Below are 20,712 nucleotides of genomic sequence, written 5' to 3' on the forward strand. Positions count from 1 at the left end.
CACTAAGAATGACAATAATATTGAATATTTGTTCTTTAGTTTTACATTGATTTAGACAATTAAAATACATAATCTAATTTTAATTTCCTTTAATATTTAGTCATGTAACTAATACTTATTAAACTTAATTTTAGCATGATTTAGTACTTTTAAATTATGATCATTTTCATTATGACTTGTTAATTTGCAATATTTGTTTTACGCGATTTCATTATTATTATTTTTGTTGGATATTTTAATGTCATTAATCATATCATATTGTGTTATATTTTTAAGAAACATCTTAGATAGTTGTATTTTGGTAAGACTAAAGAAATATTTGAAGTACAAGTAAATTATATGTTTGTATGAATACTTAACCGGAAAAATCCGAAAAATCGAAAAACCCGAAAAAATCCGAAAAAACTCGAGAAAACTCGAGGTTTTTCAAACCCGAGTTTTATTGGTTTGGTTTGGTTTATAAATTTAAAAATCCGACACAAATGGTTTGGTTTGATATTTGAAAAATCCGAACCAACCCGGCCATGTACACCTCTAGTGGTGGGTATCTTATGAAATTAGTCGAGCCGTGCACAAGCTAGAGGAGGATTACATCGAACAAAATTGATCACTTGAACCCTTAACTTTTCAACTAGAACATGCTGTGTCAAATCAATTAAGATAAAAAAAGAAGAAAAAATGTTTAAGCTTTAAATTTCAAATATTATTCTTTAATGGATCTATTAATTTTTTTTAAGAGAGGCTATTATATCATCCAACTTCAAACTGATGTGATTTAGTAATTATGTCATGATCTTTTCATAATAAAAAAAAAGATTATTGTTTCTAAATTTGTAAAATCAAAATTCACATTATATCAAAGGTGGATGCAACACATTTGAATTCAATATTTTCAGTGCGGAGCATGAATTTATGTATAAAATCTCCTAAAATTGCAACAAATTATAGGCAACAGTAACTAATTGTAACACTAAAAACTTAAATCCTAAATCCGTCTCCGCATCTCATATATACCTCTGACTTCTCTGAAATCGATATATGCATACATACATTATATCACTTTCAAAAATTCAACTCAAATCATTCTAGTTTTAGAGGGAAAACTTTAATTCTGAAGTCAAATAGGCAAAATCTTAAAAAACAAAAAGAAAAGGTGGACTTTCTCCTTCTTAATAAAACGCCAAACTAGTTAAGAACAAAAGTTGTGCAATTGGATGCTATAAAAATTCAAGAAACATCTTTTTCCTAGAGTTGCATATCTTCACACTGAGAAAAAAAATGTTGTGACATTCTTTTAGAGCGTTGAAATTGAATTGTCAAAAAGTATATTACAGAGGCCAAGCCAGAATTTGAAACTTATGGATTCTTAATTCTAGTCTTTTCTAGTTATTGATTCTAAATTAATAATTTGTATATATTCAGTGAATTTTAAAGACAGATATAAGATTTGAAACAAAGTTACTAAATTCAAACGAACTCATAAACCACAAATATAAGATTCGAACCAAAGTTACTGAATTCAGCTGAACCCACATGCAAGACCCTAGCTCCGCCCCTGCATATATATGGGCATTATGTAGACTTATGGAATTGCAGAAGAAGACACAAAGAAGATGTGAGTTCAAAATTCAGTTGTGCACGCCTGGTCCTTTTTATAGCTACTTCCACTTTTGTAAATTACACATAAAGTGTGGGTAGTGAGCTCCATTCTAGTTTTTTCTTCATATACCACTTACCCATACCCAATTTTGTACATTTGCTTCTTTTATAGGGTGGGGAATCTACAAATAATTCCATCTTCTTTTCTTTTATAATTAAAATTCATTTCTAAATCAGCTTACGCATGCTTTGGTTACTCCTACGTAATGGATATTTGAAAATACACACAATTTAATTGGAACATTATATCATATATTCAAGTGTTCGATTGGAACAAATCATAATTCTAAATGAAATCTACTGACTAAGTTTGAGGATTTTCGACTTACTAAGCCTTATAATAAAATAAGTCACTATGACATGATGCCTGAATTCTGATGGTATATTTGCTTTTTTAAAAAATAGTACTATACTCTTAACATGTGAGGAATTTCGGTTTGAGCTTTGAACTTGTGTCTCATTTGGTGTTTGATATTTATATTAGAATGCAATTAAATTAAATTTGGGATTGCGATTCATTTTAAAAACAGTGTTCCTAATAAGATTTTCTTCATCCTTAGAATTCAAACCCGAGTTTCTTGATTTAAAGTGAAGACCCCACCATCCCACCATAACATGTTGATAATCCACCCAGGCTTACTACATCTGAAGTAATACATGCATTAGTTAAAACTTACTATAGTCTCTTCTTGTAGGGTAACACATAGCCTTTTCGATGAAGTTCATGATGTTTCTCTTTCTTCTCTTCATGAGTTACCTATGAAATAAAATCTAAATGAAAAGGGTTTCTTAATTTACTTGAAATTATGTTCAAGATTATATGATGCTAGTTCTTAAGGAATCAAAAAAGTAAAAAAAAAAAAACTTTCATACTCCCTAGTCCTCCCTATCAATTTAGGTGACACTTTTCGCTTTTCAAGAATTAATTTGACTAATCTTTAAAATAAAATTGGACAAAATCAACATGATATTTTAAAATTAAAATTTTACATATTCAAAAATATCATAAGTTGTAATTCTTCTCTTGTCAATATGATATGGAAAAATATATTTTAATATGTCCGTCAAAGTTTTTATAGTTTCAATCCCAAAAAGATTAAAATACTCCATAAATTGAGACAAAGAAAGTATATAAACTATTAGTGTTTTGTCCTCCTATAACATATAGAGTAATAGCTATTTAGATATATTCTAAGATATACTGACTTACTAAAAACTATATATAATGACACGAAGTAAAATTTTCTTCAGTAATTGCTAATACTAACATTTATTAAGAATCAAAAAATGGTTACGACATTTTGGCATAAATGTATATATAATAGTACTACTCTATATATAGTTGAGTAGTATTTATTATAATCATCTTTAATAAGAATATATTGCAATATATTTTAAGGTATACACCATAGTACGGTTCATCATTTTCTTTAGTTAATTTGCCTCATATATATTAAGAGCTTAAAGATGACAAAAATAAAATAAAATACCCTTAAATAAGATTAAGGGAATTACAAGGTGTTTAATTAATAGAATTAAAGCTAAAATATAAAATGCTAGAGTAATATCTTTCTTTCAAATCATATTCAGTGAATATTTGGGTGCTTATAAGAAATTATAAATGTTTGTTTGATGTTAAGATGACGCTTAAAACAATTTACTTGTAATAAGCTTTCACTTTTGACTTTAAGTTACACATTTTTATCTTGGTCGTTATGAGATTTTAGTCTAAATATATTACATAGTGAAAACGTGAGTTTTTTTGGTTTAAAAATACATTGATTCTAATGAAAAATATACTCGTATACAACACGGTGAATTTTATTAGAGGAAATTACGCAGATAAGCAAACATATTAGTTAATTAGCTAATATAGCTATAGTTTGAATTAATTACTACTTGCAACCTATTTTTAGCTATAATTACGTGCGCCTCTCTCAAATCGTATACAAATACAAATTATACATAACATATACAATTATATAATATATATATACAAGTACAATTTGCCTCTCTCGCTTGCCGCTCTCCTCCCTCTAACATGTAGCTACGAATTATAATTAACAAACTATAGCCATGGAACCTAATTAAGTTGTTTTTAGTGGCTATTTCCGAAATTTCCTCTCAAATAATATAATAAGTAATATACAACATACATTTCACAAATTTTCAAAACTAATATAAGAAATAATTGAAATTTCAACTATATATCGTGCCTTTCCCTATCACTCTTTAACTTTGTTAAAAAAAGGAAAAGAAGAAAAAAAAATTACACTTGGTCATTTAAACAGGGATAGATAAATATAACTTTGTACCAGAAAAAATATTTTTACATGAATACATTTAATTTTCATTTGTTTATTTTGATTAAAATACATTAATTGTAGAATTCTAATTCAAACAGGCTCTCTTTAATTCGGATTTTCTCTTCTTATTCATCAAATCTGAAATTGTCCAACTCAAGCCAAAAAAATTAGAATTAATTAAATTGACCTTGATACTTGTCATATTAATGACCAAATTACCCTTTTAGATAGAGATTCTCTAGGTCCACAAGAGGTCTAAAAAAGACAATTTCATTGGAAGTAAATTAAAGAGGATAGAAATATTCACTCAATTCCAACCAAGATTCTACAATCCTTTTTTTTTGGTTATAAATATCCATTTATTTTGCATATAACACTTCACTATTCATATAATACACAAATCATTGTATTTTTGTAAAAAATATGAATTCATTTTCCACACTCTCATTTCTTCTTCTCCTTGTGCTTCCCCTCTTGGCTTCATGTCATGAAAAACAGGTACCACTATATTTAATCATTCTCATTTCTCATTAATTAATCCTTTCTTTAAACTCTCTAGTTATGTTTTTTTTTTAATTATTAATAATATTTTTATGGTGTTGAAGGTTTATATAGTGTATTTTGGAGGGCATAATGGGGAGAAAGCATTGCATGAGATTGAAGAAAACCATCACTCATATTTATTATCAGTGAAGGATAATGAAGAAGAAGCCAAATCTTCTCTCATTTATAGTTATAAACACAGCATCAATGGATTTGCCGCACTTCTCACCCCTCATCAAGCCTCTAAATTGTCTGGTATGCAGTGACAGAATCAGAATTTTCATTAGAGTCGATGATATCTAACATGTTTTACTTATCTATAAAGTGTAACGATGTTAATCTGATAGAATAAAAATTCTTTTAAACAGAGTTGAAAGAAGTGGTATCAGTGTATAAAAGTGAGCCAAGAAAATATAGTTTGCATACAACAAGGTCATGGGAATTTTCTGGAGTGGAAGAGTCAGTGGCACCAAATTCTTTGAACAAAGATGACTTGCTATTGAAAGCCAGATATGGAAAAGATGTTATTATTGGGGTTCTTGATAGCGGTACATTTTATTTATTTACTTACTATACTTATTTGGTTTATCATTATTTAATTTCCAACATTGAAAAAATTCCCTTTTATTTAAACTTTAAATGTATTTCCAATATGGACACACACAATCTAATTAGCGTGTGACTACAGTTTCTCTAATTGGTGATTTGGACAAGACTTTGTATAACGGAAAGGGATATATATAACTCGTTACTTTGTTCAACAGGGTTAACCTATTGTCAAAATTCTACTTTTTAAATGGTCAAGGCACGACAGAGATAGATTCAAAATTTGGATTTTAAATTCTAATCCTTATTGAATTTTAGAATAATAATTTGTTTATGTTAAATACAAAATTTGGACTAAGGTCTATCGACCTTTCCTACATGAAATTTAGAAGCTTCGTTCATGTGCTTTCTCATACCGTCACTAAACTAATAATTATTAACCTAGAAAGTGTTTTTAAGTTTATAACTACCAGTTGAATGACCATCCGTTAAAAAAATGATTGTATATGTGATGAATGTTGTTGGATGATGCACCATATAGGGCTATGGCCAGAATCTAAGAGCTTTAGTGATGAAGGGATAGGACCAATTCCAAAGTCATGGAAAGGAATCTGCCAATCTGGAGATGCTTTCAACTCTTCAAACTGTAATAAGTGAGTCTTAAATATTCCTATCTTTTTCCTTTTTTGCCTTATCCATTTATTTTTATCTCCATGATGTGATAGTATACCTATTTTGCAATCATTAATAGCCAATCTTGGGTAAGAAAATCTTCAGGTGCTCAATAAACTCAACACCAAACATTTTTTTGTTTGTTGGTGTGTGTAGGTGGGGAATTTCAGTTAAACATAAAATAATTTACTTTACTATATATACATAACACATCTTTATTTTGTTCAATATAGCAAATTGTTTCCTTATTTTATAAGAAAACTAGATGGTCGAATGGTTCAGATCCGTAATTATTTCTATTTTTAATTTATAAAGAACGTTGTATAATTTCATAAACTAGGTTTTAGGAACCTATCGTCAAGTTATATATCACTTCATGTTTAGATTAATTTTTGGCACTTGTCTCTTGTCTTTTATACATTGACTTAACGTTGAATGAATTGTTATGTTTGGCCGTGCATATATTATACGTTTGGTAAAAGAGGTCAATTTCAAGGGTTCTGGAACTTGTCTTTTTGTCTTCTATAGTTTATATAAAAGCAATTAAAAATAAGGAAAAAAACATATTATTATTATTATTATTGTACTTTTCTAATTGGTTGAAGAGAGGTTTTTTTTTATAGGACAGGACCCATTGGGTCTCCATGCCTGTCATTTGGTGGCCTTTTGATATCAGTGTAATAATTCGAGTATTTGTCTATTTCAATCAAACCAAAACAAGTTATGCTGACAAATAGCTAATTGTTTTTTGGATTATTGCTTTGCCATCTTGTGAACTTTGTAGCCTTCCAATGCCTCTAGTGTGCAGTATTACTTTTTTTGTTTGCATACCTGCATGTATTGTTGATCATGTATGGAGTCCACAGTGAAATTTTAGGTGACCCTTACTTCCATTATTGCACGTATATTCTCATTAGTTGGACTCCAACCTTCACTAAGAAAGTGAAAGTTCAAACGGTCAACCTAAACTACTAATATACCCGTTTGTTAGTAGTATAAAGTGGCAAAAAAGAGTATTATCTCATTCTTTTCTTACCTTCTTCTCAAATGGCATGGGGTGGGAGGAGAATAACCTAGTTTGCTATTATACTTGTTTGACATACTACTTCCTTTGTCTCTAATTACTTGTTCATTTTTTTTTAAGTTGTTCCTAATTACTTGTCCATTTTGACAAATCAAGAAAAGACAATTTTTTTACCTATTATACTCTCAATAAATTACTTTGAAAAAGGCGGAACTTTTTGAAAATCTTAAGTTTTTAATTCATCCACTTCATAATTAATAAGGGTAAAATAGTAAATTCACTATGTCAATTATTATTTTCTTAATAGGTGTGTCAATTCAAAAGTAAACAAGTAATTAGGGACATAGGGAGTATCTTTTTAGTCTGTTTTAAAAAAAGTGTCTCTTTTCACTTTTAACAACTCTTTAGTTTCAATTTTCCACTGATCATGTTTAAAACCACAATATTCATGAGTCTTTTTTACTTTTTGAACTTCATGTCAAAATAAATATAAGTCGATCGAATACATTGAAACGAAGGTAGTATTTTATTTCTCCAAAAAGCATTTCACCATGTTATCATATGGTACCCAAAAAATGAGATTTTGTATACCTTTTCACTAGATTGTGTGGTTCACTCATTTATTTTCTTCTTTTCTTTAGAAGAGAATATTTTATTCATGGTGATTGATTGGGGTGAGAGAGGGTGGGGATGTGTGAATCATGTCCTTTAATATCTTATCTAATCATATGAGACATCTCTAGAGTGACTCCGTGGGTTCAACTAAATCGATTTCTTTGCGTTGGGGGTCCAGTCAACTTCCCCTCCTAAAGAATCGTTGACTAGCTAGCTAATCGAACTAGGGGACATCCTATTTAGAGACAAACTGAAAATCAAGCCTTTCGAATTGTCACAATGCCTGTCTTTCAAATAAAGAATAGGGAGAAAGATGGAAGACCTTTATTGCCATAATCTTTCCTCCAACTTGTTTTTGCCTTGCAAGATAACGTCTTGTTCTTGCGAATAAATTTTAAAATGTTTATATGTAGTAAGAGTACACTTATTCTGAACTTACTGACTCTAAATGATAAATTTGCCTTTCTTAATCATGTAAGATATGAGAACTTTAATATTTATTCTACTATGCTACTTTGGGACTTCTTTTGCAGGAAAATAATTGGAGCTAGGTACTATATAAAAGGTTATGAACAATATTATGGCCCTCTAAACAGAACCTTAGATTATCTGTCTCCAAGAGACAAGGATGGACATGGAACTCATACATCATCAACAGCAGGAGGTAAAAAGGTTCCAAATGCCTCTGCCATTGGTGGCTTTGCATCTGGCACAGCCTCGGGTGGGGCCCCACTCGCACGGCTTGCAATGTACAAAGTCTGTTGGGCTATTCCAAGGGAAGGGAAAGAAGATGGGAACACTTGCTTTGATGAAGACATGTTAGCAGCACTGGATGATGCTATTGCAGATGGTGTTGATGTTATTAGTATTTCCATTGGAACAAAACAGCCTCAGCCTTTTGATCAAGACAGCATTGCAATTGGAGCACTTCATGCCATGAAGAAGAATATAGTTGTATCTTGTAGTGCTGGAAATTCAGGGCCTGCACCTTCTACATTGTCTAATACAGCTCCTTGGATTATCACTGTTGGTGCAAGCAGTGTTGACAGGAAATTTTTGTCACCAATTGTACTAGGAAATGGCAAGAAATTCATGGTAAGCCGAAACTATTACACACGTAACACAAGAAAACATGAGAAGAAACATGATAATCTATTCAATTTTCGACTACTCTTTCATCTAAAACAATTAAACACTAGGATTAGAACATGTTTCCTAAATTGCAGCCGTTCTTCGTTTTGTATGTTATGCATGAAATCAGGGAGAAACAGTTACACCTTACAAGCTGAAGAAGAAGATGTACCCTCTAGTTTATGCCGGAGAAGTGATCAACACTAACGTAACCAAAGATTTAGCAGGGTACTCTCCTTCCTTCCTTCCTTCCAAGTTTCAATATTTTTCACATGATTATATCAAACAATATCTGAACTTTTGCAAAAACATTTCAGGCAATGTTTACCAGGTTCTCTTTCGCCAGAAAAGGCCAAGGGGAAAATAGTAATGTGCTTGAGAGGGAATGGGACAAGAGTAGGAAAAGGTGGAGAAGTGAAAAGGGCAGGAGGAATTGGTTACATACTAGGAAATAGTAAAGCAAATGGGGCTGAGTTAGCAGCAGATGCTCATCTTCTTCCAGCCACAGCAGTGGACTATAAAAGTGGAGTTCAGATTCTCAACTACATCAGTTCTACAAAGTCCCCTGTAGCTTATATAGTCCCAGCTAAAACAGTTTTGCATGCTAAACCAGCACCTTACATGGCTTCATTCACTAGTAGAGGTCCAAGTGCAGTTGCACCGGATATCCTCAAGGTCAGAATTTACAATATAAGAAACTGAAAGACATTTACCTGATTTGTAATATATGCATTGTCTTCTAAATAAAATTCTGATTTGTGCTCTTTCCACAGCCGGATATCACGGCACCAGGGCTGAATATATTGGCAGCATGGAGTGGAGGATCATCCCCTACGAAGCTAGATATTGACAACCGTGTAGTTGAGTATAACATACTCTCAGGTACTTCCATGTCTTGCCCTCATGTTGGGGGGGCCGCAGCACTTTTGAAGGCTATACATCCCACTTGGAGCAGTGCTGCAATAAGATCTGCTCTCATAACCTCAGGTACCTTTAACTGCCTCTGAAATTCGTCAGGGAATAGAAGTTGAACTCTTCTTTTGTCCATAAATTTCCACTCTATACTGATTTAATCAATGTATATTTTCAGCTGAATTACAAAATAATGTTGGTGAGCAAATAACTGATGCATCTGGGAAGCCAGCAGATCCATTCCAGTTCGGAGGAGGGCATTTCAGGCCATCAAAGGCAGCAGATCCTGGACTTGTCTACGATGCTTCCTACCAAGACTATCTTCTCTTCCTGTGTGCCTCTGGTGTTAAGGATCTTGACAAATCCTTCAAGTGTCCTAAGAAATCACATTCGCCTAGAGACCTAAATTACCCGTCTCTGGCTATTCCAAATCTCAATGACACTGTGACTGCTAGAAGAAGATTAACAAATGTTGGTGCACCAAAGAGCATTTACTATGCCAGTGCCAAACCTCCATTGGGATTCTCTATTGAGATTTCACCACCCGTCTTGTCTTTTAACCACGTTGGCTCCAAGAGGACGTTCACTATCACTGTGAAAGCTCACCGTGACATAATGGATAGAATTCCGAAAGATCAGTATGTGTTTGGATGGTATTCCTGGAATGATGGAATCCATAATGTTAGGAGTCCAATTGCTATAAAATTGGCATAAATACTCAAACCCATAGCAGTATAGGGGTATATAGTGCTCTGTTTTCCCTCAATTGGTGCACATAACTTTACTTTAGTTACATCTGAAGCAAAGATATCTCGCTAGAGAATAAAATCAGTGCATTTCTCATTTCTATCTAATGAAGTCTCAGTATGAACTTGCTTCCCTGGCGTTGTACTCATCCCTGCAGTAGAGTTTTGAGAATGTAACATGGAAAAAAGGTGTCACAAGACGATGAGAAAATTGAAATTCATGATTTGATTGATTACATGAATACTTTATACCATTAATAGTTGTATGGGAACGTCTCTGTACAAGAAATTTAGATACAAACATGTTAAGACCAACAGAACTAAAACCAATCTTTGTACTGAAAAACCCAATGATATCAGTATAACGGGGAAAATCTCTTTCACTATGAGGTGTAGTATGGTTTGGTAGTCTTGCTTCTGCTGCATAAGAAATCAACTGCGATGAGGTTACACTTTCATCAATCTTGTGGACTTCTAGTTATGTCTTGTATCATCAGCCAAGTAGAGTCATCGTATTCAATACACAATCTCACCAGGGATATATCAACACAACTACAGCAACTTGGATTTTATCTGACAAGAGTATTTTCCAGTATGTATAATATCAACCAAGTACATACTACTCTTCCCCACCCATGCAAGGAATAGCACTTTTATTCATTCCATATCTCTTCTCACTCTTGCTCTTTCACCGTTGAAATGGACATATTTCCATCTGCTTTGATACTTTTTGAGAACCAGTTTTTGGTTATCTTCTTGGCCCAACATCTGGAAGGCTCTTGCAACTCTTCTAACTGTATCTTCATCTGGTTTTACCCCCAACTCCTCCATGTCTGCAAACACCTGAATTTTCAAAAAGCATGCTTCAAAAATAGAATCAAACTTTCGACAGTAGAGGAAATCCATTACGAAAGATAGAAGTGAGGATAATCCACAGCATCATGCTGTTCTGCAGAGAGGGAACTGAACAACCAGTTATACTTGGACCAATTAGGAAATATGCAAAAAATTTCATTTACCTCAACTATCTTGTCTGGCACATGATGATGATCATACAATGAAATCATCCTGGAGAAGAGCCGTTTCGAAACAGACCGTGTGCTTGTATGCAAAATCATATTCCATAACGTTTCTGCTTCATCTACCCTATTGTCCATATCAAATGATAGTAGAAGTGCATCATAGGTTGCCATTGTTGCACCTTGACCTTTGCTCAACATCCACTTAGCAACCTAAGCATAGAGTGTTAAAGAGCAAGTATGATTTAGTGACAAATGGCTATTCTGAAATACTTCAGTGCATAATCAAACTAGTCACCATGATCTGTCTAACAATTAAGATTCACATATACTCAATTACACGAACCACTCTTTCCTACCAAGCCGATTTAAACATGCCCCGACAATCCAGAGGAGTAGAACTAAATCTCAGTATCACCAAGTTCAGTTTCTACTTCCATGTAGCCAGTAGTCAATACGTTCAAATGATACTTGTCGAATTGATTATGAACTACAATTACATCAAGGGGGATGGATGAATTGACGTTGATTGAGTAATGACAAGAGATAATCCACACAACTGGGAAAATTAAAAGTGCAACCGCATCAGAGTTTTTTTGTCTTGCAATGGAAAAACAAAAGAACCTGAAGCAGAGCCATCTTGTACTTGGTCAATTTGAGTAGTTGAGTATGATACTTATGAAGTTAAGACAAGGCTTCTAATGTCATAGCTTGTTGACAAATAATATTTATCACTACATTGCTTCAGAATTTATCAAGGCAAGATGCTATCAAATATACCACCCATGCTAAAAATAACAAAATGAAGTTCCCAAGCATCGTACTTGAATCACTCGTTTCCACAGCTGCTGTTGCCTTAAGATTCTTAGAGCCTTAGCAGCTGCAATCAATGGAAACTCTGTCTCCCATGCAATCCATTTATCTAATGCACCATAAACAGACTCTTTCTCATTTGGAAGTCCAGAAATCTGTCCATTTATATATCACAAAGAAACAGAAGGCAACGTCAAAATACGTCTATTTCAGGTATACGAGAAAACATACCTTTCAGTGTGCAAACTATAGTGATTAGCCAGAATAATTTGAAAAAACTTACAATCCGAACAAGATTCAGCGCTTTTTGTCCAGATCCAGCAGATTCTCTTTTCTTCCATAGGTGATGTTCTACTTTTCCAGCCTTCTGAACTTTCCTGCATCCACACCGAGGATAATTAGTTTAGAGAAGATAAAAAGAATATTTAACATGGAATTCAGCTTGACATAACACTCCATTGAATATAATCATTTACTTCAAGAAAATGAGTATCTGTTATCAAACAAATGTGTTAATGGGTAGCATTACTTACTTCTGATCAGCAGCAGCGGAGATAGTAAGAGAAAGTTCACCCTGCTTCTTGGAATGTTTAAGAGCAGAGGTTACATTTAACTGCATATGATAGTAGAACCTTAGACACTGAGCAATAATCTGTATCAAAAATAGTAAAAAAGGAGCATCTCACTCCAACCTTTTCCGATGACCCGGTTGAGTTTATTCCCTTTAGCAAAATGTTGCAACTGAAGAAGTGAAATTGTAGAGAACCTCCCATTCTACCACAGCAGTTCTAAAAATAAATTCTTTCCAAATATACACATCAGGGGACTCTCATAAGCAAGAATGGTTCTTAAAGAGGCAAATTAGAAAATTTGTAACTCAAAGTTATTAGCATTAACTGACTTATATGTAGAAAAAAACAAACAATGTGTATTACCAGTTTCTGCAAGAATGATGGATAATGAGGGATGGCAGAATAAACTTGGTTGTGGAGCCAAACCTTGTATTTAAGCAGAAAAGGGTCGAAGGACGGGCCTATTATCCCAAGTTTCGAGGCTGCATCAGCCGATATTTTTGTCATTAGAAAAAACCCCAGAAAGGAAAAACTGAAAACTGAATCTATGCAGCAGAAAGTTATCATCTGTTGGGTCTTCAAATTTTAGCTGCTGTCTTTCATATAAGCTAAAAATTGAGAAGAAAAATCATAGATAATAGCAAGCAGCCATAAATTCTTAAAAAGCTCATCTATGGCTGCAATCCTTTTCTTTCCTCAATTTTTAATTTTACTTTTTGGTTCACAGCTTGCTAAGGTCTGCTTACACTCTACCTTCCCCAAAGAGATTACTAGGTATGCTGTTGTTGTTATTTTTTGGTTCACATCTGTGGCTATAATCAATTAAGAGGCTAGATAAATGTAATCACCTCTACTTAATGACAAAGGAGCTTATAATTATAGTACTCAGACAGCCATTAAGCTCACATACTTGGTTCAGTTTATCACTTCATATGATAACAATGAGATATATAACAATTGTAAGGAAAAAAACAGAGTTCTGTGCTACATAAATAAAGTAAGTGGGAAGATAAAATCAGCATCATTCAGTGATTAGCTTCATCAATAAAAGGGAACAGAGAAAAACACGGGAACGTACAGTTCCATTTCTCAGTAGAAACTGCTCGGAGTGAGGTCGCCGGAGAAAGAAACTGGGTGGAGGAAGTGGCGGCCGGCGTAGAGTTGTGGTGGTTCGATAGATAAGACCGGAGAAGAAGCTCGAGAAGCTCTATCGTCCTTTCAAATTGGCGGGTCGGAATGATTTGGAGTTTGAGATCCGAATTTGAATTATTTGGGCTGCCACTGTTCCAAGGAATTGGGCTTATATTTTTCTTGGTCCTTTTTTTAAAAAAAGAAATAGAAATATATCATGCATTTTTGTTTGAAAAGATCTTTTCAGTTTTTATTTACATTAAGATATGATTTAAGGAAAGAAGTTTTTTTTTACTCCTAATATAAAGGTAATTTTCTCTTCTATTTACGCCAAAAAAATAATTTGATTCTTTGAAAAATACGATCGATAGTTAGGACTTAAATTTAATTAATTTGTAGATAAATTTTCTCTCCGTTTAAATTTGTCCAACAACCTAGTGAATGTAATTAAATTATATATAATTGGTCGTTACATCATCTTTTTAATTTTTTTTTAATATAATTATAGTGTATGAGTAACTTTGTCCATCAAAGACGATAGACAAATGAGAAGAAAACACGAAACTTCATGATGCTCAACCCACTTCATTTACTACTAAGCCACATTTTTAGGTGAATAATATCTTAGTGTATAAGGTTTATATAACGCGTTAATTACTGCATGTAATGATGGACTAAATAATTGACATGCTTTTAAAATTTTCTTAAAATATTTTAACCTATCAAACTCTCACGTAATATTGTCCGACCCCTGAGTTAACATATAGTTTTCCAATATCTTGCTGATGCATAATGGTTGATATTTGTAGAATACTTAATTAATGACCAGTCTTCCTTTAGATGTATTCAAATAGGACTATCTTTTTCCATCTTTCAATTCTTTCATTTATTTTACGAGACTAGTTGCCTGCTCACTCAATTTTTTTGTCCTATCATGTAGAACATTTGAATCAGTGTATCTAAATATATATTTATATCTCGAAACATCAGAAGTAAAAATTTTCTTCTGAAAATCAGTCGATGTAGACCTTCTACGTAAGATTTGATGATAATCAACATCTTAGCAAGCAAAAAACGCGCCTAAAGAATGACTATTCTAATTGCTACGAAATTTAAATCAAACAATTATATGATATTTGTGTTTATGGGGTGATGAGGGTGACATATTTGTAATTTCGTTAGTTTTTTTCTCGTCAAGTGACAATAAAAACTTTTAATTAACCTATATGATCATGTCTGACCAAGTCATATATATATATATGAAACCCTTTTTTTTTAATGAATTAAGGACCTTACGATGTTTCATTTTTGTGTTATTAATAACATGAAAATGAAACATTATCTTTTGGTTAGTACTAAGATGTAACGTGGTTTGACTATTAATCTCGCGTGGAGCCGCCAATATTATACATATCAACTTAATTAGACGACCAACTGAAATTGACATTCATGTTATTTACTTAATTGATACTATATAGTTGTAGTAATATTTTTGTTTTGCAAGAGGAGAATAATTAACATATATGAATAACCAAACGAATCCAAGCATAGTTGGGGTTTTTTTTCAATGTCAAATCAAATCATTAGTCGCGTTTTTTTTAATTTGCGATTTGGTTCGATTTACGGTTACGCCCCAAATTTTTTTAGCTTACCACTCTGTTGATTTAGCCAAAAGAAAAGGAGGTTGATCGATTGATTTGTCTTTAACCCCTTTCTATGAATTCAATTATTGTCGCAAATAATGAATTTTCGGTTAACGATTTTTTTTTTATGAATTATTTTTGGGGTACTAATATTATGCGGTGAACGTGGTTTGACTATGTTTTTGGTCTCGCATGAACACACTAATGTTTGTTATTTTCTTAATTGATAGTTGTAGTACTAATATTTTGTTTTGCAAGAGGAGAATTAATTAGTGATTTTTTGGTTATCATTAATTGTACTATTGACTAGAAAAGCAAAGGACCAAATAGCCCTTGAAGTATAGGTATATGTTTATTTTGGTCCTTAAGATATAATACTAAGTAGTTACTTTCACAATCCTCGTAAATATAGTATTTTTAGTCCACTGTCCACATATTTAACAGAATATATATCAGTTAATTAAATATAAATATTAAATAGAAGTATATTACCAATGTCACGAATAAAACCATAAAAAGTTAAATTAATAAAAGTTTCTTGACAAGCATCAATGGTATGTAATAAGGTTTGAAATTCTTGAAGAATCGAACTTTTTTCTACTTTGAGATTTGAAGTTAAAATATTGGCAAATCTTATTCTTAGACTTTAACACTATTATTTGTTACACTTCACCTTTTTTAATCGTAAAGTTTGAATGCATATACCTAATAAAGTTATGTGTATATATTTTGATTGGATCAACTAAAATTGACCTGAGTTTTTTCCTTATTTTCCTATTAAAAAGTTGCAAGTGACTATTTGCCTTACTATTTCATCCAGCGTTACTAGACAGATAAATATAACCAAGTTTAAGCTTGACAAGAAATAGTCATAGTCCATTTCTTATATATAATTAGCTACTATTATAGACTCTTTCCATTCTAGTCGACGTATATATAAATTATTAAAACTCGTAAGATCATTAATTAATCACATGTTGTATTTATTATATTACTATCATATCACTATAAAACCCCTTAAGTAGAAATCAACTCATACCAGACAAATCAAAACAAGACATCCAAAATGAAGAACCATCACATAATTGTATTTTTCTTTTCCCTCTTCCTAATTATGAGGCTTGGTAGCTTTGTTTCATGTACTGAGGAAACAAAGGTATATATTGTGTACCTTGGAGAGCATAAGGGAGATAAGACTTTGAAAGAAATTGAAGATCATCACTGTTCATTTCTTCATTCTGTCAAGGCTACTACTTCCAAAGAAGATGTTAGAGCATCACTTGTTCACAGCTATAAAAACGTCATCAATGGTTTCTCTGCTGTGTTAACGCCACAAGAAGTCGATGTGATATCAGGTACAAACTTCATGAATATGGTATATATGAACAAGTGAGCCTGATTCTTTTTTATGGATCAAACACGTAAAATTATTGTTATTATGTTTGCTTTATGGGATGTGGCAATAGTTAAGAGTTGAATCAATAAAGAGTGCACTTCTAATTACTTAATTATATTATGTCTCAACGGTACCAAATTGCCTCATTTGTTTCTGATCAGTGTAAATATTTTTTTTTTCAAAAAAACAGGGATGGAAGGGGTAGTGTCAGTATTTCACAGTGATCCTTATGAAATAAGGCCTCATACTACTAGATCATGGGACTTTGTGAGCTTACTGGAAGGAACTTCACTGTTAAATTCTAGAGAAGAATTGCTGCAAAATGCAAGTTATGGAAAGGACATTATTGTTGGGGTTTTGGACAGTGGTAACAATTTTTCTCTGTTTTGTAATGATTTGAACAATGCTATTCCTTAACAAAATTATCTAATTATATTTACTCTATCATCTTTTTATTAAAGGGGTGTGGCCAGAATCTTCAAGTTTCAATGATGAAGGAATGGAACCAGTTCCAAAGTCATGGAATGGAATTTGCCAAGAAGGTGTCGCCTTCAACGCCTCCCATTGCAACAGGTTGACTACATCATTAATTAATTATTGTTCTGTAATTAACTTATATACATTGACAGTATAAACTAATTACACTTTTGTTTTTCCCTTTCTCAAGGAAATTAATTGGAGCGCGATACTATATAAAAGGTTACGAAGCAGCAGCTGGTCCTCTTAACGAGACAAGGGACTTTCGATCACCGAGAGATGTAGACGGTCATGGTACTCATACAGCAGGCACAGTGGGTGGTAGAAGAGTAGCAAATGCATCAGCTATTGGTGGATTTGCAAAAGGTACAGCTACTGGAGGTGCGCCCAATGTTCGACTCGCCATCTATAAAGTATGTTGGCCAGTTCCGGATCAGAGTTTAGCTGAGGGAAATGCATGTGCTACGGATGACATTCTTGCTGCTTTTGATGATGCCATAGCTGATGGGGTTCATGTACTCAGTATTTCCCTAGGGTCTCTACCTACATCAACATATTATACAGAAAATGCAATCGCAATTGGATCTTTGCATGCTGTGAAGAAGAATATTGTAATAGCTTGTAGTGCTGGAAATGATGGTCCAACACCTTCAACTGTTGGAAATGTAGCGCCATGGGTTATCACAGTTGGTGCTAGTAGCATCGATCGAGTTTTTTCATCTCCAATTATGCTTGGAAATGGAATGATAGTCGAGGTGAGGATTGACTCACATTCACTTGTGATTTGCTATGCACTAATAGAATGAGAACACTTAGAAGTAAACACAACCAAATCTGTGTTAGTAAGTAACCTACTATGACAAATGAAATTAATTTGTATTCTATTTATTTATAAAAAATATAGGGACAAACAGTAACTCCAATAAGGAGAAGGAGATTGCATCCTTTGGTTTATGCAGGAGATGTAGAAATTAGAGGAACTACGGCAAGCAATACAACAGGGTAGCTTTCAATCTACTTAGTACTTACTTTTTAATTAGAATTATGAAAACTAACTACTTCGCTCTTTTTATTGAATATACAGAGCATGTCTTCCTGGTACACTATCAAGAAATCTTGTCAGAGGAAAAGTTGTCCTCTGCATAAATAATCTTAGAGAGGCATCGATGGAAGTGAAAAGAGCTGGAGGTGTTGCAGCTATTTTAGGAAATCGATTTAACGAGATACAAGTTACCCCTTTTTTGGATCCCACAACAGTTGTCTTTTCATATAGCCTAAATACACTCCTGACATATATACGGACCGAAAAAAATCCAATGGCAACACTTGTTCCAGGAAATACATTGATTGGCTCCAAACCAGCACCTGTCATGGCTTCTTTCACTTCCAAAGGACCAAATGTTGTCGATCCCAATATTCTCAAGGTAATATATATTAGTGCCACAAAATGAGTATTTTACTGTCTGTTGGTGTATAGAAGTTAAACTCTTTCTGAAGAATAGTTTTACATTGAAATGCAGCCGGATATAACTGCTCCTGGATTCAACATACTAGCAGCGTGGAGCGAGGCATCATCTCCCTTGAAAATGCCAGAGGATCGTCGGGTTGTTAAGTATAACATGCAGTCTGGAACATCCATGTCTTGCCCACATGTTTCTGGTGTAATTGCACTCTTAAAATCAATTCATCCAGATTGGAGTAGTGCTGCTATTAGATCAGCTCTAATGACCACATGTAATTCTGTTTTACTCTGTTTCTCTTCAAAAATTGAATTCCTTGTTAAATTTTTTTAACAGAATTTCTCACAGACAGTTGTTAAATTTACTCTTACTGCAGCAACAATCAATAATGTGGTTGGTAGGCCAATAAAAAATGCCACTGGGGATGATGCAAACCCCTTCGAATATGGATCAGGACATTTCAGGCCATCAAGAGCAGTAGATCCTGGACTCGTTTATGATGCTACGTACACAGATTATCTTCTCTATCTCTGTAGTCAAAACATAAGCCTAGATTCATCGTTCAGTTGTCCTGAGAAAGTAACTACGGCGAGTAACCTCAACTATCCATCAGTTGCAATAGCAAACATGAGAGGATCCATCAGGACTGTCACAAGAGTTGTTACAAATGTTGGAAAAGATAACTCGACTTATGTTTTAGGTGTGAGATCACCTCCTGGATATGTTGTTGATATTGTTCCAAAGAGCTTACACTTCAGCAAATTGGGAGAGAAACACAGCTTCAACATAACAATTATTAGAGCACAAAGTAGTGTTGAAAGGAGAAATGAGTTTTCGTTTGGTTGGTACGCATGGAGTGATGGAGTCCATGTGGTTCGAAGTCCAATTGCAGTATCATCCACGTAATTAAATCATGCATTTGTGAATAATTAGTACCCAAAATATTTTTACTAATGCATGATATTATGAAATTTCACACAAAAATTGTTAGATAGGTTCCATACAAGAATTGAAATTGCATTTCTTTCTCAGTTGATCGGATTGTACTGTGCAAAATAATGGAGTAATAATATACACATCTTTGCAATTTCGATTTTTTTTCCTACCATGTAGAACCTTTTGAGTCGGTGTATCTAAATACATATTTATACTCTCGAAACATCAAATGTAGAGTTTTTCTTGTGGAGAATCACTCGATGTATGAGTTCTGATGATAATTAACAACTTAGCTTGCAAAAATGTGGCTGAAGAATGACTATTCTAATTTGCTAACGAAAACCTTTTTAATGAATCAAGGACCCAAAGATATTTCATTATTATGTTATTAATAACATGAAAATGAAACGTTATCTTTTTGGTTACTACTAGGATGTAACGTGGTTTGATTAAGTCTGTAATCTTGCATGACAAGTTATTTTCTTAATTGATAGTTGTAGTAATATTTTTGTTTTGCAAGAGGATAATTAATTAGTGATTTTTTTTTTGTCATTATTGACTTATTCTTTATAAAAGAAAAGGACCAAAATAATCCTTGAAGTATGGGTATGTGTTCACTTTGGTCCTTGAGATATAACTTTAGTTACCTTTACAATCCTTCAAGTTTGTAAAAGATATACGCTACTACTTAGAGTTAATAACTTTAATGGTCACTTAACTATCAACTCTTTTCATAGAAAGTCACTCAACTTTCATTCTCAACTCAAAAATCACTCAACTATGTCTTCTTTGCACAAAAAGTCACTCAACATATTTAATTATTTTTTTCACTAAAAATTTCTGACATGAAATTTTTATTTTTAACCAAAATTTTAAGAACCAAATATATATCCATTTAAACCATTTAATCCGACCCGCCCCATTTAATCCGACCGCTAAGTCATTAAAAAGTCATCAACCATCACTTACAGTATGTGCAAATCGCTGCAATTAGAAGAAAATCTAATCTTAACCTATATTTTATATATATATTCAACTAAAGCAGTACACATAGTATAAATGGATTTATGAATCTATAATATAGGTCAAGAGTGAAAATTTTTTAATGATT

General features: G+C 32.9%; 3 protein-coding genes across 6 annotated transcripts; 2 read left to right on the top strand and 1 right to left on the bottom strand.

The window, feature by feature from the left end:
• Positions 1-4,313: 4,313 nt before the first annotated feature.
• LOC125847777 (subtilisin-like protease SBT5.6) lies at positions 4,314-10,259 on the top strand. Its single transcript, XM_049527463.1, has 9 exons — positions 4,314-4,463; positions 4,571-4,763; positions 4,877-5,056; positions 5,596-5,707; positions 7,899-8,460; positions 8,627-8,724; positions 8,814-9,171; positions 9,270-9,483; positions 9,587-10,259. Exons 1-9 carry the CDS (start codon positions 4,389-4,391, stop codon positions 10,120-10,122), a joined length of 2,328 nt encoding a protein of 775 aa, XP_049383420.1. The 5' UTR covers positions 4,314-4,388; the 3' UTR covers positions 10,123-10,259.
• Positions 10,260-10,362: 103 nt separating this feature from the next.
• Positions 10,363-13,789, bottom strand: LOC125847778 (pentatricopeptide repeat-containing protein At4g18975, chloroplastic). Of its 4 annotated transcripts, XM_049527467.1 has the most exons (8): positions 13,637-13,789; positions 12,922-13,040; positions 12,679-12,774; positions 12,520-12,599; positions 12,270-12,363; positions 11,998-12,141; positions 11,174-11,386; positions 10,363-10,997 (listed from the first exon to the last, which is right to left on the bottom strand). In XM_049527467.1, exons 3-8 carry the CDS (start codon positions 12,757-12,759, stop codon positions 10,812-10,814), a joined length of 798 nt encoding a protein of 265 aa, XP_049383424.1. In that variant the 5' UTR covers positions 12,760-12,774; positions 12,922-13,040; positions 13,637-13,789; the 3' UTR covers positions 10,363-10,811. The 4 variants fall into 4 exon arrangements, with proteins under 4 accessions (XP_049383424.1, XP_049383422.1, XP_049383421.1 ...); XM_049527465.1 differs by lacking the exon at positions 13,637-13,789 and having other exon boundaries at positions 12,679-12,787; XM_049527464.1 differs by lacking the exon at positions 13,637-13,789 and having other exon boundaries at positions 12,679-12,814; positions 12,922-13,038.
• Positions 13,790-16,369: 2,580 nt separating this feature from the next.
• LOC125847265 (subtilisin-like protease SBT5.6) lies at positions 16,370-19,571 on the top strand. The gene is made up of 8 exons (XM_049526924.1): positions 16,370-16,687; positions 16,919-17,095; positions 17,190-17,301; positions 17,396-17,960; positions 18,110-18,207; positions 18,290-18,629; positions 18,726-18,939; positions 19,042-19,571. Exons 1-8 carry the CDS (start codon positions 16,399-16,401, stop codon positions 19,569-19,571), a joined length of 2,325 nt encoding a protein of 774 aa, XP_049382881.1. The 5' UTR covers positions 16,370-16,398.
• The last annotated feature ends 1,141 nt before the right edge of the window (positions 19,572-20,712 follow it).

Source organism: Solanum stenotomum, chromosome 12 (assembly GCF_019186545.1).
Source record: "Solanum stenotomum isolate F172 chromosome 12, ASM1918654v1, whole genome shotgun sequence".
Classification (NCBI taxonomy): domain Eukaryota; kingdom Viridiplantae; phylum Streptophyta; class Magnoliopsida; order Solanales; family Solanaceae; genus Solanum; species Solanum stenotomum.

What these genes read in the sequence shown, in the direction of transcription:
- LOC125847265 (XM_049526924.1), top strand. Translation starts at nt 16,399, where the DNA reads ATGAAGAACCATCACATAATTGTATTTTTCTTTTCCCTCTTCCTAATT. An exon ending in AGAAGTCGATGTGATATCAG is followed by an intron (nt 16,688 to 16,918) that starts GTACAAACTTCA and finishes TCAAAAAAACAG; the next exon opens with GGATGGAAGGGGTAGTGTCA. An exon ending in ACGGCAAGCAATACAACAGG is followed by an intron (nt 18,208 to 18,289) that starts GTAGCTTTCAAT and finishes TTGAATATACAG; the next exon opens with AGCATGTCTTCCTGGTACAC.
- LOC125847778 (XM_049527467.1), bottom strand. Translation starts at nt 12,759, where the DNA reads ATGGGAGGTTCTCTACAATTTCACTTCTTCAGTTGCAACATTTTGCTA. An exon ending in TCCGCTGCTGCTGATCAGAA is followed by an intron (nt 12,364 to 12,519) that starts GTAAGTAATGCT and finishes GTGTGGATGCAG; the next exon opens with GAAAGTTCAGAAGGCTGGAA. An exon ending in TGCCAGACAAGATAGTTGAG is followed by an intron (nt 10,998 to 11,173) that starts GTAAATGAAATT and finishes TTGAAAATTCAG; the next exon opens with GTGTTTGCAGACATGGAGGA.
- LOC125847777 (XM_049527463.1), top strand. Translation starts at nt 4,389, where the DNA reads ATGAATTCATTTTCCACACTCTCATTTCTTCTTCTCCTTGTGCTTCCC. An exon ending in GTAACCAAAGATTTAGCAGG is followed by an intron (nt 8,725 to 8,813) that starts GTACTCTCCTTC and finishes AAAACATTTCAG; the next exon opens with GCAATGTTTACCAGGTTCTC. An exon ending in TTGCACCGGATATCCTCAAG is followed by an intron (nt 9,172 to 9,269) that starts GTCAGAATTTAC and finishes CTCTTTCCACAG; the next exon opens with CCGGATATCACGGCACCAGG.